Genomic DNA, 17,158 nt, shown 5'->3' on the forward strand with positions numbered 1-17,158 from the left:
GGGCCGCGAGACTCGGGCGCGGCGCAAGCCCCGCCATGTCGCTCTACCGCAGCGCCGCGTGGCTCGCCAAGGGGCTGCGCGAATACACCAAGTAAGGCGGCCGCGGGCGCGGTGCCGGGGGCCCGGGGGCGCGGCCGGGGGGGGGGGGGGGCGGGGCGGGCGGTCACGTGGGCAGCGCGGGCCCGCGGGGCGGGCGGGGACGCGCCGGCCGCTGCTTCGCGCTGTCCCCGCGCGGACCCGGCTCTCCGGGGCGGCCGCGGGCACCAGCCTGGGACTCAGGACCGCCTGGCGTCCGGGGGCTCTACGGACCCGCTGACGTTGGGGCGCACCCGGCCGCCTCGGAGCCTTCTGGGCGTTAACCCCGGCGCCCCTCGAGGTCCTGCCTTTGGTGTCAGTCTGGACCAGTACCTGCAGATGGCCCTCGGATGTTCTGGCCGCCCTCTTTGCTGGGTGTTTTTGCTCACTAATAAAATGTGGCGTGTGGACTGTGACCTCTGGTTCCTGCTGGAACGTTCCAGCGCGGGTTACAGAGCGGGTGTTGCTCTGTGCACCAGTGCGCGCTGGTGAAAGGTGCTTGACCTCCCTGGTCCCCTGCGCACCCTCGCTGTGCCCGAGCTGGCCCTCCTCTCATTGCATTTTTAAAGTGAGGGTTGGGGCAGTTCTGAGGGAGGCGAGATGAAGGTTTCAATCTAGAGGTAACTAGTCACCTGCTGTGGCTCTCCACCGGGTCTAAACATCAGAATCACCTCAGGAGAGTTAAAAATACCAGTTTTCATGCACCCATATGTAGAGATTCTGATTCAATTTGTCTGCACTGCAACCTGGACTGATATTTTACAAAGATTTCCCCAGGTGATTGTCTCTGCCCCCCAGTCATCTCTCAGACACTTTCTTTCCGCCCTGCAGTAGAGTTTTTATCAAGAAGGCAGCTCAGGCAAATGTCCAGCCTACCAGGCAGAATTCCAAGGCGTGGCAGCCGCTATTGCTCCCTTCTCTTCACCCCACGCCCTTTTGGGGAAAGCAGGCCTCCTTAGGGGCCAGTGCTGCAGAGAGTGGTGGGAAGTGTAGCTATCAGCCCTGGCCCACTGGATTTAGTCATGAACACAATGGCAGCCTCTTTCTTTCAAAGGAGTGTACTCTGGCAGCGGTCATTATTTGCTGGATCTTTCCATGTTACACAGAACACAGCATGACGACCTCGAGTCAGCTCCCAGCCTGGAAAAGGGAGTTTCTAAAAATCTCTCCCCAGATTCTTTTGTGAAGGGGTAAGGGATCGAGCACATTTCAGCTGGTTCCTGCTATTGTGCATTTAGTGAATTGGAGGGTAAGATAGCACCTTGTTTTGTTTCATCGTATGTGAGCCTATAGTTTGGGTTTATGGTTTGTTTTTCTTGGCACACCAGGATTTTAATTAAGTTTCCCATTACTGGGTCCCTGTTCTAGGCAGCAGGATCTAGTCACTCTTTTCTAAACTTGCCTGAACCTAAAATTTACCAAGGACAATTGAAAAATAGAAACAAACAAAAAATCAGACTTCTAAGCCCTTAGCAAGTAGGTATGGGACCTAAGCAGATTCCACGTTGGGTAAAGGGGTTTGGGGAGGGGCTGACATCAAAAAGAGGCCTGGGAGCTTGCCTCCTTGAGGGTTTAGAGAACACATAAGTACAGTTGTTGCTCAGCTTGAATCAAAATCACCTGATGGGCATGTGAAACCACAGATTTCACAGGGCTCAGTGTCTGCCTCAGAAAATCATTTCTTACAGATTCCTAGGTGATGCTAATGCTGCCAGTTTAGAAACCATCCTTTTGAGCACCACTGATGTAGTAGGTGACTTGGACTGGGTATTGAAAGAGAAGAAAACCTCTTTTGGGCTTATCACGACCATCTTGGGACTTTAGGCTAGTCACTTACCTCCCTGCTACTGATAAAGAGGGAAGGGAAATACAGAAGCCTTAAGTTGTTAATAATAACCCAGACTGGACCAGGATGGAATCCTCGTGTTAAAGACAAAGAGCCCAAGGCAAAGGACAGAGGAAGGGTATGACGCATCCTGCAGGCTAGCCTGTCACCGCCCAGTTGTCTGACAGCCAAGTTTGAGGAAGCAGTTTAATTCCAGGAGCCACCTTCAACCAGCCTTAGCCTCTAGTAGGATCAAGCCCAAAGGCTGAGGTTCTCTTTAGCTGGGAGTCATAGAGAAAAGCCCCCATGCTCCTGGAAGAGGGGACCTTGGGCCAGTTCCCTGCATGTTCTCTGTGCCCTGCTCTTCTGCGGGCTCTGTTAAGGTTTGGAAAGCTCTCGTTCACTCCTCACCTGTACCTACTGCTGACTGGCTTCCTATTCTTGACTCCTGGGCCCTTGGCTCTCTGAGGAACCATTTGCCTGTGCAAGAAAATCCTTCCATAGTGATGCTTGGAGCCCACTTATGGGGGAAAATAGCTTCATCTTTGATTATAGTTTGAAGTGCTTACAGTGTTCCTAGTCATTTGAAGATCCGGGAACTAAATGAGCTCAGTTTTCTTTTTTTTTTTTAAGATTTATTTTATTTATATAAGGACCTGGGTACAGGCCAGATGCGCGGGAGGGTGAGAGGATTCACCAGAGACAGAGCTGGGAACAGAACAGGCAGACTGACGAAATACACTGCTGAGGGGAGCAGCGGGCGACACAGGAGAGGTCTGCTTGCCATGTGGGTTGCTCTGAGGCCGGCAGGGATCGAACTGGCACTGCAGAGGCTGTGGACAGCTTCACAGTGCTGCGCTCAACCACGTGCGCCACCAGGGAGGCCCAAGGAGCTCAGTTTTAAAAATATGGGATTCTGAGAGTGGTGCTAAATGCCTGACGTACACTGGCTCATTTAGGCTGCCCCAGAGGTAGCTCTTATTATCCCCTTTCTGTAGATGAGGAGCTCAGGAAAATTAAGCCAATACATGTGGTGGCACAGCTATTAAGAGGCAGAGCTGCAGTTTAAACCTAGGGTTTTTCATCCAAAGCCCTTGTTATTGATATTATTTTTAGTTTCAAGTCAGCCTTTCAGGAAGGCTTAGGAATAGTCACTGAGTCTTCTTGCCCCACTAACTGAGCCTCTAGCAGCAGAAGCAATGGAAAAGGCTTTCTCTGAGCTGCCCTGGACTGTCTTGGTGAGTTCCAGATGTGGGAACAGAAACATTCTTGGTTTCTCAACTGTGAGATGGCTGCCCCTGTGGCACCGACTTCCAAACCAAACCCATAAACATTCTTTGGCCTCTTCCCTAGGGTCCAGGGCGTGTAATTGGCAGTTGTGCTGTACCAGGGTGTGGGGCAGGAGACCAGCCGTTGGCAGCCAGTGTGTAAACACAGCATGTGGGAAGGCGCTGGGATTCTTGTAGAATTTTCATAGGAGAGTCATTTTATGTCTCAGGGGAGAAACCACTCAGCTCTTTTTGAGAGATGCAAGTTCTGAGACCCCAGCCTACTGGTGTATGAGGGGAGGTCTGCCCTCAGGGTGTCCTCCTGAGAATCCCCCTCCGTTCTACCTCCACTGCTCTCAGTTAATTTCAAAACTAGGAAATATTAGAAAAATAAAGATAGAAGAGGTATCTCAAAAGGTAGAGAAGAAACAGTTAAGGAACTCAGGGTTGCTTTGATCTAAAATGATGCCTTTGTGCAAATGAATAAAAGCACTTCCTTAATATGTTTTGCTGCCAGCTGCCAGAAGGTTGTCCTACCGTGGTCCGAATGGCGCCCCCTCAAGTTATACAGTATACACCCTGTACTCCTCAAGGAGCCTTTTCTTCTTCCTCCACTATTCCCTATTTGCAAATCTCCCCCACTAACCAGGGCCCTCTAGCTAGGTAGGAGACCTTGCCTGTTGTGCAATAGCATGATATTAATGGTCTCCCAAGTTCCCTTCTCTCACTGTGCTCCCACCTCCTATTGCCGCCCCCCCCCCCACCATGGGGGAAATGTAAAACCTTCTAGTCAAGGATTTAAGGTGGGGGGAAGGAGGGGAACACTTCTTGGTATCAAAGGCAGGCAGAGGAAGATAGTTTGGATGCTAAATTATTGGTATCTTCACATATTTTCAAAACCCCAGGAAGCTAATGGTACAGGAAATATAGGCTCTGAGGAGGTATTGTTTGTGAGACCAGGGAAGGAAGCTTGGAGGCCAAAGAAGGAAGGACTGTGTGATGTGCTGGCAGAGACAGTAATGTCCATCAGATTTAGGCTTTCGCCCTGCCGTGGCTGGTGTTCCCCGCGCCTTACTGCCACTCCTTCTGTGGCTCTGCTGCTTCCAGGAGTGGCTATGAATCTGCAGCTAAGGACTTTGACCCTGACGACTTGGAAGTCCAAGTTCCTGGAAGAGCCTTCTTGGTCACCGGAGGCAACAGTGGCATTGGAAAAGCAACTGCAACTGAAATAGCCAAGCGAGGTGAGCAGCCTGCTAACCTGTGTGTCCCCTGTACCCCAAGGCTAGCGTACAGCAGGTCTGCCTTGGGGAGAGTGCCCTGTGTCACTGCAGATCAGCAGGGCCCAGCCAGCGTGGCCAGAAGGCCTGGACAGTGGTCCCTGGTGATCAGCACAGCTGCCAGCTCTGAGCTGTGCGTTACTTCAAGCTAGAGGTGGCCAGAGCGAATGGCTAGAGGAGCCTTTCCATAGCACTTAATAAATTTGCAGGCGAGCCCAGGATCTGTCCACACATAACATTGCTTTATGATTAAGAGCAGTGAGGGGCTCCAGCCTACTCTGGGCATCGGGGTTCTTTTGTTGTTTTTTTTAATCCTGAGCTCTTGTTATCGATAGAACATGACTGCCTGGTCTAGGTCCAGCTCAGCCTTCTCAATTAGAATTAAGGGTGAGGGGAGAGAGGCAGAGACTGGAGTCTACTGCACTTTAACTGTGGGCCCGAGTGAAGAACCAGTGCACCCAGAATAACGAGAAGGGAGTGCATTGAACATCCTCCATCCTCCTGGTTGCCTGGTGTCCGGCCTGCAGGTTAGAGTGGCTGGGGTGGCCTCCTATTTCTCTTCCCTAACCTTGATTCTGTGAAGAGTCTCTCTGGGTGCCCTGTAAATTATTCAGTCAGCTAAAGTCTTCCTTCTGGTAAATGCCAAAATTTCCTGCATGAACTCACCTGCCCTGGGTCAGTGAATGGCACCACGGTGACTAGAAATGTCTGTCTTGTCTCTCCAGAGCCTCTTCTCTGGCAAAATTGATGTTCCAGCAGAAGGTGGGGAAATAGGTTGGGAATTTATCACTCTTAAGATGCTCAAGATATTTATTTTTCTCTAAAATCAAGTTAGGCATTTGCTAGGGGAATATGATACCATTTGGAGCTGTATTTAATTATCTGCCGAGTCATGGCAGGATTAACTGCATCTTAGCTACTACGGGAGTTACTCTGAAGTGTCGTGGGAGGAGGACAAAGCAGAGGAGCTGGTTGCATGGTTAGCCTGTAGCCTCCCATGAAACAGACCCCATTTAATAATGCAGGCTATTTTAAGTGAAGAAAGCAGGCTTTGTAGTGATTATTTGTTAAATGCTGCCGCCGAGTATTCGCCTTTAAATAAAGCTTGATTGATGATGGCATGGCCTTTGCTGGGATAGCCTGAGTGCCGTTTGTGGATTCAACCATTCGATAAATATTAATTGAGTCCCTGCTACATGTTAGGTCAGTGGTTCTCAGCTTGGGTTAAACCTTAGACTCACCTGGGGAGCTCTGAGAGCATATCCCAGCGTGGGCCCATCACCTGCAGCTTATCATCTCCTCAGGTGAGTCTAAAGTGAAGCTAGGTTCAGACCTCCGTGTCAGGTACTATGCGACTTGACAGGTGTGACCGAGGCAGGCACTTTTTATCCTGCATATGTTCATACCTATAGGGGGAAAAAAGAGGATATTATCCCAAATACACTGCCAATTACTCAGAGAAGCAAGGAGAGCAGCTTTAGGTTTACCCTCTATTACACCTGCTACTCTCGTTGCAGGGGGTAATCAGCTAGATTTTCCAGAATAGTCTCAATGCTAGGTCTCCTTTCTGTGGGCTTCAGTCTTCATTTGGAAAAGCTCCTCTCGGCTGCTATCACTATAACTCACGAAGGTTTCCTTGAATTCCACCAGGTGGCACAGTTCACCTGGTTTGTCGAGATCAAAGTCGAGCTGAAGGTGCCAAAGGTGAGATCATCAGGGAGAGCGGTAACCAGGTGAGCTGCTCTTCACTGGCCTGCAGGGGTTTCTCGCCTCCGGTGGTCAGCTGCAAAGGGGTCCATGCTTCCTGAGCTGGCAATGGCCGGTGCCTGTGTTTTTGCTCTGGAGGCAGCCTCAGGCAGCAGAGACCTGGAGCTGTGTTTTGCAATAGCAGAGTTGACCCAAATTAGCTCGGGCACTGACAGTTGACCTGGGCACCCTGAGGCAGCAAGTAGGGGCCATTCCCTGCTGTGGAGACATTATACTGGACAGTGGCACTGCTGGGGCTTCTACCCCAGAAGACCCGGGTCAGCAAGACACATTAAGGGTAACTCAGCCAAGCTGTAAACTGACCCAGTGGTTTTCTAATAGAGTGACAACGAACAACATCTTGGCCGTAATAAGTGTCATTTTCTAGCAACAACTTGCAGATCTGGCTCAAATTTTGAGAGAAAGTCAGAAGCAGGACTGGCTGCATAATTTGTGGGGCCCAGTGGGAAATAAAAATATAGGGTCCTTGTGTAAAATTTGAGACCTTGAGACAGTGAAGGCAGAGCATTCATTGACTGAAGCATGGGGCCCTCTGAGTGTGAAGCCTGGGCACTTGCATAGGTTGTACATGCACGAAACTGGTTCTGGATATAAAATCCATAAAGTGGAGAGGAGTCCTAGCGATGGCTGTCTGTTTCACTGCAGAATGTCCTCCTTCCGTTCCTGAAGTTTCTCCTTGTCTCCCATGGAGCTTTTTCTCCAGCAGCCCCCTTCTTGCTGCTGCCCCATAGTGTCCACAACTGAGGGACTGGCAGGGAGAGGTGAACAGGACTCCACTCCCTTAGGCTTGGACTATGGACAAAGGAAGAAAGTGCTGCAATCTAAAATGAAATATTCTGCATCTTCTCATGAATGTTATCATTGTTTAAAAAATGGCATTTCAAAGCAAGTGGTTGTTCCTTTCCCTGTTCACCTAGGCCTCCATAGCTTCCCGCTATCAGATGCCTTACAGAAGCTCTGGGCTGATGAGCGTGAGGGTTTCTAAATCTTCCCCTAATGTCTGCAAGTGACGCTGTGCTGGGGGCTGCATTTGTTGAGATTGAAAGCTGGCTGTCTGCCTGCTGATAACTTTCAGTTGTGCTGCTACAGAACACACAAGGAATACTAATCTCAGGCCATGGGCAGAAGAAGGTTGTTCTGGATACCAGCCTGCTGTGGTGTGGGCCACATTTTTCACAAAGTGGATTTATGTGGATAAAATTGACAATGTGGTTTTGTTTATAATATTGGCCCTTTTTTTTAAAAGATTTATTTTATTTATACAAGAGCTGGGGTACAGGTCAGAGTCGCAGGATGGTGAGAGGATTCACCAGAGACAGAGCAGGGAGCAGAACAGGCAGACAGACCAAAAGCACTGCTGAGAGGAGCAGCGGGCGAGACAGGAGAGGTCTGCCGTGCCATGTGGGTATCTCCCTGGCAGGCCAGGAATTGAACTGGCACTGCAGAGGCTGCGGACAGCTTCACAGCACTGCTCTCAACCAGCTGCGTCACTGGGGAGGCCCAATACTGACCCATTCTTATATCCCTCTCTACCATCTTTGGAAAGGATATTGCGATGAGAGAAGAAGGCAAATGTTTCCTGGAGTGGGGTGAGAGACCCCTTTGGCCACTGCCTACCCACCCAGGGATACACAAAAAGGATCCTAACAACACATGGAGCAGGTTGAGCATAGTGCTCAGCTCTCTTCAGAGACCTGCTCCCCTCAGCAGTGCTTTCAATCTGTCTGCCTGTTCTGCTCCCCACTCTGTCTCTGGTGAGTCCTCTCACCCTCCTGCACCTCTGGCCTGTACCCCAGCTATTGTATAAATAAAAAATAAATCTTAAAAAACAATCAAACACAGAAATCCCGCCTCTTTGGTGATTATAGTGGCCTCTAGCTCGGAGAACTGGGAGGGCCCAGGGATGAGAGGGCCTGTCCACTGATCCTTGTGGGTGTGGTTTCCCTGACTCAGTGTAACCTCCAACCTCTGCCAGGGTCCCACTGTGCCTCCCTGTTTGTGAGGAGTCTCCATTCTGCAGCTTCATCTGGTCCACCCCAGACAGTGTGAGGTATGGGAAGGAGCTTGGCTCTGATTTGAATCCTGGTTCTGCACTCATTGGGCTCAGTGCCCTAGTTACCTTGAGTCCCAGGTTTCCTAACTTCTCTGAACCTCAGTTTCCTCATCTGAAAAATGGGCTATATACTTGCTCCCTTTTGGGTATATATTTGGCTATGAATCATGTATAGGTAGTGTGCTAGGAGCTGGAGAGGGAGATAGTAGAGACAGGGATAACCTCTTACTATCTTGTGAAGGATTCCAGTGATCGACAAGTTCTTTTGGTGAAGCCTGTGCCAGCCCCCTGAATGTCTGCTCAGCTCCGTATCACTGTGAGGGCAGGTGGGAGAGGGGACCCCACAGTATGTGCTTCTTTGCCCACATCAGTCTGTTGGGTTTAGTCAATGGGAGATGTCAGAGGAAGAGGGTGGGTAGGAAGCAGTGGAAAATAGGATATTTGGCTTCCCTGGCGACAGCTGAATCTCTTCTGTGATTCTTCCTTCTGGAGGGACCCTGACTCCTGGCCTGGGTCACACCATCCCCTCCAGCCAGAGCTGGTAGGAGCTTCCCACTATAGCTGATCTCTTGATTACATCGCCAGTTCCAATTGTGTTCTCATCTTCCCATAGGAAACCAGCCCCTGAATTCAATTCCTTTTGTTGAAAGAGGTTGCTGCTAGGCCCTTACATAGCATATGTGCTATGGCAGGGGAAGTTCAAGGTGCCATAGCACTCAATCCCGTTTGAGTCTTGTTCTGTTTCAGTAAACAAATTTGTATCCGAGGATCTAAAGAGCTAGTGCAATGGGGCCCAGTGGCTTCTAGGGCCAGCCCTGTAGTCACGTGTCAGTCATAAGTCATCACATGTAGGTCTTATACAGTAAGATGTAGTCTTATGTAGAACACATGTTGCTTTGCATAGATCAGCAGATCAGGCTTTACACATATGTACCTGCTCTAGTTAATTCTCCTGCTCACAGCAGACTGCTGGCCTCTCCTGTGTGTCTCTGGTTTCCTATTTTCCCTAGAAGGAGACAGATGACTTCCTTCATATTCTCATGATGCCTCATTTCACCAGTCTCCATGCTTGATTTGTCTGGTACAGAGAGTCTATCTTCCCTGCTGCTACTTCCTGTTAATTTTGAGACACTTCAGTTACTTTCAGAAAACCCAGAGTTTGTGAAATATTCCACATAAATATGATTTTGCTTCATTTGAAATTTGGTTTTTGAATCATGATTTTGTGAGGTTAGGCAGCCCTGTTGAGTGAGAGGGAGTCTTAGGGCAGTTGCAGAAAAGCCCTTAGAAAGAAACAATAAAGGGGCTTCCCTGGTGGCACAAGGGGTTAAGACACAACCTATGAGCTATCTGCAGCCACTGCAGCACGAGCTTGATCCCCAGCCATGGAGCTACCTACCCACATGGCACGGCAGACCTCTCCTGTTTCGCCCACTGCTCCCCTCACCAGTGTATTTCAGTCAGTCTGCCTGTTCTTTTCTCCACTCTGTCTCTGGTGAATCCTCTCACCCCCCACACCTTTGGCCTGTACCCCAGTTCTTGTATGTAGGAATAAATAAATCTTTTTTTTTTTAAAGAAAGAAACGATAAAGGATTGTGTGTCTAGACTCAGTTTGCAGGCATTGCTCGTGGCCAATCCAGATATAACCTTTGTATCCACTCTGGCTGGACCATGGCCTTTGCAGACTTTCAAAGAGTATAGGAATATGCAGACAATGCTTTTCCTATCCTCTGAAGGTAAAGGATAGAATTTTAATTGTGCCAGATTTAAGCTGAATATGGTATTCAAAGTGAGTATGGTATTCAAAGTGAGTCATAAAAATGTGGGGTTGCTTCTTTTTGCTCATTCTCTGAACCTTTGTGTCAGCGTTAGAAAACAATGCTGTAAGATTAATAGAAAGAAATTCTGAATACATCCGCAGATTCTGTGACTCAGTTAATGAAGAAATTGAGGCAGGGCACTGCGTTCTCTGCTTTATTATAGGAATTGTGGATATTGCTCAGAATCTCATATGTAGGTTAAGTTCTTGAGTGTCTGAAGCAGCAGGAATCTCAGGCTTGGGTTGGTGATCTATCACATTCACCTCCTGGATGTCAGGGGTGAACCCCTGCATTCACTGGAGACTGAGAAAATGAGTTTAATTCATGTGCTAGGTACAGAGGAAAAGAAGGACAAAGCAACCAATGTACAGTAATCATCTGTATGTGTGTCTGCGTCAGCTACCATAAGGGGGGGGCATCCAACATGGAATTATAAGTCTAATGGGGGAGGAAGCTGTGTCCAGAGAGAGACATAACCCAAGGCAGAACCTGTTAAGCAAAGATCAAGTCATAGAGGAAGTTGTCCAGCTTAGAGTTATGATGTGCCTTAGAGTTATGATGTGTCTTAGATACTGTATTAACAGGAAAGTATTGACAAGAACACATTAATGATTGACAGTGGGAAACTAAGAAATATCCATGAAAAGTATGTTATATAGCCATAAGATCACTTTATAGAAGACAACAACAAGAAAATCTCCAAAAGATAATCGTTAAGTGAAAAGGATATAGAACAACATATAGGCTGATCTTTTAGTGGTGAACATAATGTACTATATATGGATGTTGATTTATAATGATGTACAGCTGAAACCAATGTAATGCTATAAACCAATGCAATGCTATAAACCAGTGTTTTTTAGATTAAAAAAATTAAAAATAAATCTCAAAAAATGTGTAGTCTGGTTCTATTTGCATGGGATGGGTACACATACCACATACTACTTTCCATTTTGTATCTTCCTAAGTTATTTGATGTTTAAAACCAAGGATATGTATTTTTTAATGTAAAAAATACTAGTTTGTATCTTTTTATTTTATTTATTTTTTTGTTAAACTTATTTTTCTTTTTTTTTAAGATTTATTTATTTATTTATATAAGCACTGGGTACAGTCAGAAGCGCGGGAGGGTGAGAGAATTCACCAGAGCCAGAGCGGGGAGCAGAGCAGGCAGAAGGACCAAAGTACACTGCTGAGGGGAGCATTGGGCGGCAGGAGAGGTCTGCGCGCCATGTGGGACCCTCCTCCGGTGGCCGGGGAGCAGCCGGGGATCGAGCCAGCGCTGTGGAGGCTGCGGGCAGCTTCGCAACCCAGCGCTCAACCGCTGCGCCACCGGGGAGGCCCCAGTTTGTATCTTTTTAAAGAAGCTTTACAAGTTTTTTTCTTTTCTGGTTCAGAACATCTTTCTGCACATTTTGGACTTGTCTGATCCCAAGAAAATATGGAAATTTGCTGAAACTTTCAAGCAGGAACATACACTCAATGTTCTGGTAAGCTTTATAATTGTAAGTAGAGAGTAAATCTCACATGTGTGCATTTCTTGTAGGTGGATGTGGATATTTTTGTTGGTATTTATATGGGCCTCATAGTGAGAATTCTTTGTGGTAGGGATTATTCATGTAATCAATGGTTCATTGGATTCAAGAGGAGAACCACCTCTTGGGGTAGATCTGTGGAAAAAGGAAAGGAAACCCCTCTGGGTAAGCATTGTGGGAAGAAGGACATGTCCCATTTTTTATAAAAATGAGATGGTTTTAGGAATACACCCGGGTCCTGTGTTCCTAAGTTCTTTTTTTTTTTTTTTTTTAAAGATTTATTTATTTATTTATATAAGCACTGGATACAGTCAGAAGCACAGGAGGGTGAGAGAATTCACCAGAGCCAGAGCGGGGATCAGAACAGGCAGACTGACAAAATACACTGCTGAGAGGAGCAGCTGACGCGGCAAGAGAGGTCTGCATGCCATGTGGGACCCTCGCCAGTGGCCAGGAATCAAACTGGCGCTGCAGAAGCTGCGGGCAGCTTCACAGCCCAGTGCTCAACTGCTGTGCCACCAGGGGAGGCCCTGTATTCCTAAATTCTGTAGATTTGGGATTGACGCATTAAAATTAGAGGCTCAGGGGAGAATAAATGCAAAAGTTCATTCCAAAAGAATGCCTCAAACAGACAAGCAAATCTTAAACACAAGAGACTAGGGCAGGAGCGGGAGGAGGGGGCTAGGAATGGTACCATCTGCCCCGCACACTTCCGCTTTGAACTGAGGTGCTTTTCTATCCAGTAATTTCTTATCTGCTCCTGAATATCTCTTTGGGCCATCATCTGGTTTTGTACGTCCAATATGACCATGGAGCATTCGAAACATAGCTAGTACAAATCAAGATGTTTTGTAAGTATAATAATAAACTGATTTTGGAGACTTTGAAAGAAAATAGTGTAAGCTATCTTATTAATACTTTATATTGATTACATGTTGAAATGATTCTATTTTTGATATGAATGAGTTAAAGAATGATATGAGTTAAAGAAAGTATAATATTAAAATTAATTTTATCTGTTTATTTTTACCTTTTTATGTGGCTACATTCTATAAGACTTACAATTGCATACTCCTAATGGATAGCACTGGGCTAGACAGATTCCCAGAGCACTTTATTGTGAAGAAGTTAGGTTTCCCAGCCAAGTCATCTTACTTGGTCATCTCTGCACAGTTCTGTGGCTGGGTCTTCTGCACAGTGGCATTTTCCTGGAAGGAGTTTGGAGTGAAGGGCCACTTGAGCCAAATTGTCATCACTTGAATGTGGGACTGGTGGCAGTGGAGGTGTGAGGTTTGGAAACGGATCTTTTGACCCTATTCTGAAATGGGAACTATAATTTCTAGATCAATAATGCAGGTTGCATGGTCAATAAAAGAGAGCTCACAGAAGATGGACTTGAAAAAAACTTCGCTACCAATACTCTGGGTAAGTATAAACAGTTTTCTTATTTATTTTTAGCAAAATAAGCATAGACATAGATAAGCAGAAAGAGATCATAGAAAGATCAGAAAAATATCGATCAATTTCTTAGGGTCTTGGTGTGTGGCCTGATAGCATTTGCTCTACATTTATCCTTCATGACATTTCTTTTTCTTCATAAAACTCTCTTTGCATGATTTTTATAACATATGTTAGTGCCAGAAGTACTAAGTATTGTGAAAGCATTTTTTTTCTAGGAATCTCAAGGCTCATTATAGACATTATTTTGGAGCAGAGGGCAAGCCCATCTCAGGTGGGCAGTGCAAATATACAAAACTGCCTCTAAGGGAACTTTCAGCCAAGTCTGAGGAAGGTACAACCGTGAGACAAGAAGTTGGGCCAAGAAGGGCCTTCAGTCAGAACATGAGACACCCAGGTCCTGGCTCCTGCTCTGGAGTAACAGGCCAGTGGTTCTCAAAATAGCAGCATTAGTATAATTCATTCAAAGTAGAAATGCTCATTCTTGGGACCCACACCAGATCTACTGGATGCAAAACTGTAGGATGGGGCTGAGAAATCTGTGTTTAAACAAGTCCTCCAAAAAACTCTCAAACTAAGGTTTGAGAATCAGGGTACTGGGGTTTTACCCTCTTTGGGTATTCTCCTTGAACCGAGGGATTGGGAATGGGTTATCGTGGTGTCTTTCAGTTTAGAGATGCACTGAATCAAAGATTCTCTCCCAGTACTGTGCTGCTTCATCATCATAAGCTTAGCTTTTCATGAAGCATTTTAACTAAATATTGTCCTAAATCAAAAAATGAATGGCAGAGGTTTGTTTGGTTGTGAGGGTTGGTAAAGGTTGTCTATTAAATTGCAACCCTCTTCCTAAGAACTGAACAGATTGAAGAGAGAGATAATTGAATAATAGATGAAAGCCCAAATCCCACTATTGTTACTGCTAAGACGAGTTGAGGGGCATGGCTCAGTGTGAGAGCCAAATAGGTTTCCTAATATCAGGCCCCAGAATTAGACAGATTTACTTACTTTGTTACACTGCCTGGCCTGGGACAGACATACCACCCCCTCTCTGGGAAAAGGTAAAATGGGGAGCAGAGCTCAGCATGTCCAGTTTGTTGCTCCCAAGTTTAGTACACTGATAATTGATAAGTGCTCCACTTCCCTGGGAGGAAGAGAGGGGTGGAGGGCAGATGGAATCACACTCACTGCATTCTTCACATGAGGACTGATTATTGGGGTGGGGGGTAGAACCTTTTGCCCCAATGGAAAGGTTGCATTACTTTTTAAATAATGAATTTCTGGAAGCTTGTTATGAAATGGTGCAGGTTTAGTACAAAATATTTCCATCTCTGATTTTGTTCCAAATGTGGTATTTTGCCAGGAGCACCCAGAGCTATAAATGTGGGGGTCACATGCGGGGCTGCCTTACAATGCTACTGGACAGTGTAGACTCCTAGAACACCGTGCTGGCCTCTGCCTCCCTTGTGGCTTCTCAGCGGGACTGACTTCATGATTTTGGGGGTCCTGGGACAAACAAAAATGTGGGGCCTCTTGTTCAGAAAGTATTGAGAATTTCAATACAGTGACAAAAGCATATTAAACTAAATGAGGGCCCCTTCAAAGTGCAGGACTCTGTGAGGGCACACAGCTTGGAGCTGGCTCTGCTGCTTATCCACCCACCCACCATCCAACAAAATTGTACAGGATGTTTGCCATGTCCTGGGCACTGGTGATGTAAGCCTACATATGCCACTCAACCCTCAGGACCACCCTTGGTGGAGGTGTTCCTACCTGTTCATTGGAGTTGAAGAAACTAGGACAGAAAGAGGTTGTACAAACTGTGCCAGGTCAGGTGGAGGAGGCAGAATTTGAAACCATGCCCCTGCCCCCATCCACTGCCAGTGTTCATAAACAGCTTGCAGTGCATCCAGAAACCTGCCCCACCCACTGCCCCAGCTAACATTTCCTTCCTCAAACTCATCATTGTATTATCCTGAAATAAGTGCTAAGGAAGTGACTGGCCCTGCCAGGGGGAAGACAGGCTGGGGCAGGGGGCATGACTTAGAGGCCATCTGGGCATCTTTGTGTTAATTGAGAATGTGAACAGGTATGACAGACTCTCCTGGGACTGCCTTTTTGATTATAGGGCTGGTTAGGTTGTAATTTTGTATGGCTCTGGTCCCTTCTGAGGACCGTGATTGCTCTTCATTTTCATTTCCGATTTGTGTTAGAAACATTTTATTGATCTTCCAACCTCTCTGAGCAGCATAATAATTCTGCTGCTTTGATAGTTATTCATCCTCTGTAGATCAGGAGACAGAGTACATATACAGAGGCATGTCAGCAGCAGGGTGGGGGGCGGTGAAATGTGTCTTTGCTTGACAGGTGAGGAGATTCCGAGAGGTTAAAATATTGTCGTTCTTAAGCAGGTCCTGAGCCAAACAAACAACCCAGACTTCTGTCTGAGTCCTGGGAAATTGCTGGCTGCCTTTCTAGTATGAAACATGTTTTCCCAGCCCGATTATGTAACATGGAGTAGGTTGTTTTCTATTTTCTAAGATTCAGTCAGGCTTCTAGAAACATTTCCAATTCCCAACCAGACATCAGTAGGTTTCTGGCTTTCAGAGGCTAGGACAGACACCAGCATTTGCAGAATTTATCACAGGAAGGCCAGGCAACCTAAGGATCTGGCAGCTGAAAGATTAGTGAGAGACTATCAGAGGCCTTACCTGCACACGGCTTTGTTGAGACATAGTATTTGAATTAGATAAAGTTTGAAAATAATTCTCCTTAACCTTTTGTGGGTGTGGGCAGTGGACAGATTTTTATGGTTTTCCCTCCTGAGGGACATCTCCGGCTGCTCTGGATAGATTTGTGGGTGGGGAAACCCACAGGTTCATCATCACAGGGAGCCGAGTGAGCTCATGAGACAGATTCTGTTTGGTTGCTGTTCTTATCCCTGCATTTTGGGTCTTCTCAAATCATATACATTTGCCTGTTAGCATTCAGCGGCATTGAGAGCCTGTGAGCAGTGAAGACAGCTGGGGGAGAGGCTGTGCTAAGTGCTTGGCTGGCAGCCTGCCACAGCTGCCACCCGCATCTTAGCCTCTCACACCGCAGGACGTAAGCCTGGGACATGCTTCCACCTTCTCCAGGACAACTGTGTCATCAATTAATTGACTGTCATAAGCAGGCAGTGGTGTATCTCGCTGTGGCAGAGGTGGGAGAGTTCACTGCAGGTCACTCTGGAGGGATACGCATCAGCACACAGTAGTGTCATCTGATGTTTTGTTACTTGGAGGGCTCTTCTCACTGGCCCATCCACACACCTGATGATAACTGCTGTTTAAAGTAGGGACCCAGAGAAATAAACGAGAAAGAAAAAGAAAAATACCGGATGGTCTCACTCATAGCAGGAATTTAGAAAACCTAAATAAGGAGCCAGGAAAAAGACAAATTATAATAAAGTAAAAATCAAAATCAATAAGCAACTATAAACCAGAGACATACTATGGGGGTGGGAGGAAATGGGAGGAGGGATTAGGGTCCAAATAAGGGGTGGGTGGGAATTGTATGGGGACTATAACCAAGATGAAAATGCATACATTGTGCAAAAAAGAAAAATGATGTAAAAAATAAAACAAATAAAACTGTGACTGCTTGAAAATCAAATAAATAAATAAATAAATAAATAAATATAAAGTCAGGACCCAGGGTGCAGAAATACCTCAGTAATAATAGACCATACTGAATATACTGACCACCTCCCATGCATGAATGTTCTTCCAAGATTAGTTCAGTCAGTCCTTGTAGTAACTTTATAGATTTTTACTGATGAGGAAACTGAAAGGTGGAAATATCTGAAACCAGAGTCTGTGATTCACCTTCCTAAAAGAGGACAACAGGATTATAGTTGGTGCATTTTTCGTAAAGGGCTGTATCTGTCAGTTGCTGAATAACAAACAATTCCAGAATCTCCAAGGCATACAATAATAAGCATGTGTTTTTCCCGAGAGACTGTGGTGACGATTCACGGGTGATTTGGTGGTGGAAATGTTACTGGGATTACAACTGAGGGGAGGTTTCAAATATTAGACAAA

At 46.5% G+C, this 17,158-nt stretch overlaps 1 protein-coding gene across 2 annotated transcripts in view; it reads left to right on the forward strand.

The window, feature by feature from the left end:
- Positions 1–23: 23 nt before the first annotated feature.
- DHRS12 (dehydrogenase/reductase 12) overlaps positions 24–17,158 on the forward strand; it is a 37,286-nt gene continuing 20,151 nt past the window's right edge. Inside the window, exons 1-5 of one of the 2 annotated variants that reach the window (XM_037527259.1) lie at positions 24–91; positions 4,276–4,409; positions 6,096–6,178; positions 11,484–11,576; positions 12,965–13,046. In XM_037527259.1, the coding sequence (XP_037383156.1) occupies positions 36–91; positions 4,276–4,409; positions 6,096–6,178; positions 11,484–11,576; positions 12,965–13,046 (448 nt within the window). In that variant the 5' untranslated portion in view covers positions 24–35. The remainder of the gene's footprint in view (positions 92–4,275; positions 4,410–6,095; positions 6,179–11,483; positions 11,577–12,964; positions 13,047–17,158) is intronic. The other variant, XM_037527260.1, reaches the window with a different exon arrangement.

Source organism: Talpa occidentalis, unplaced genomic scaffold (assembly GCF_014898055.3).
Source record: "Talpa occidentalis isolate TD23 unplaced genomic scaffold, MPIMG_talOcc4v2.1 talOcc4.5, whole genome shotgun sequence".
Taxonomy (NCBI): Eukaryota; Metazoa; Chordata; class Mammalia; order Eulipotyphla; family Talpidae; genus Talpa; species Talpa occidentalis.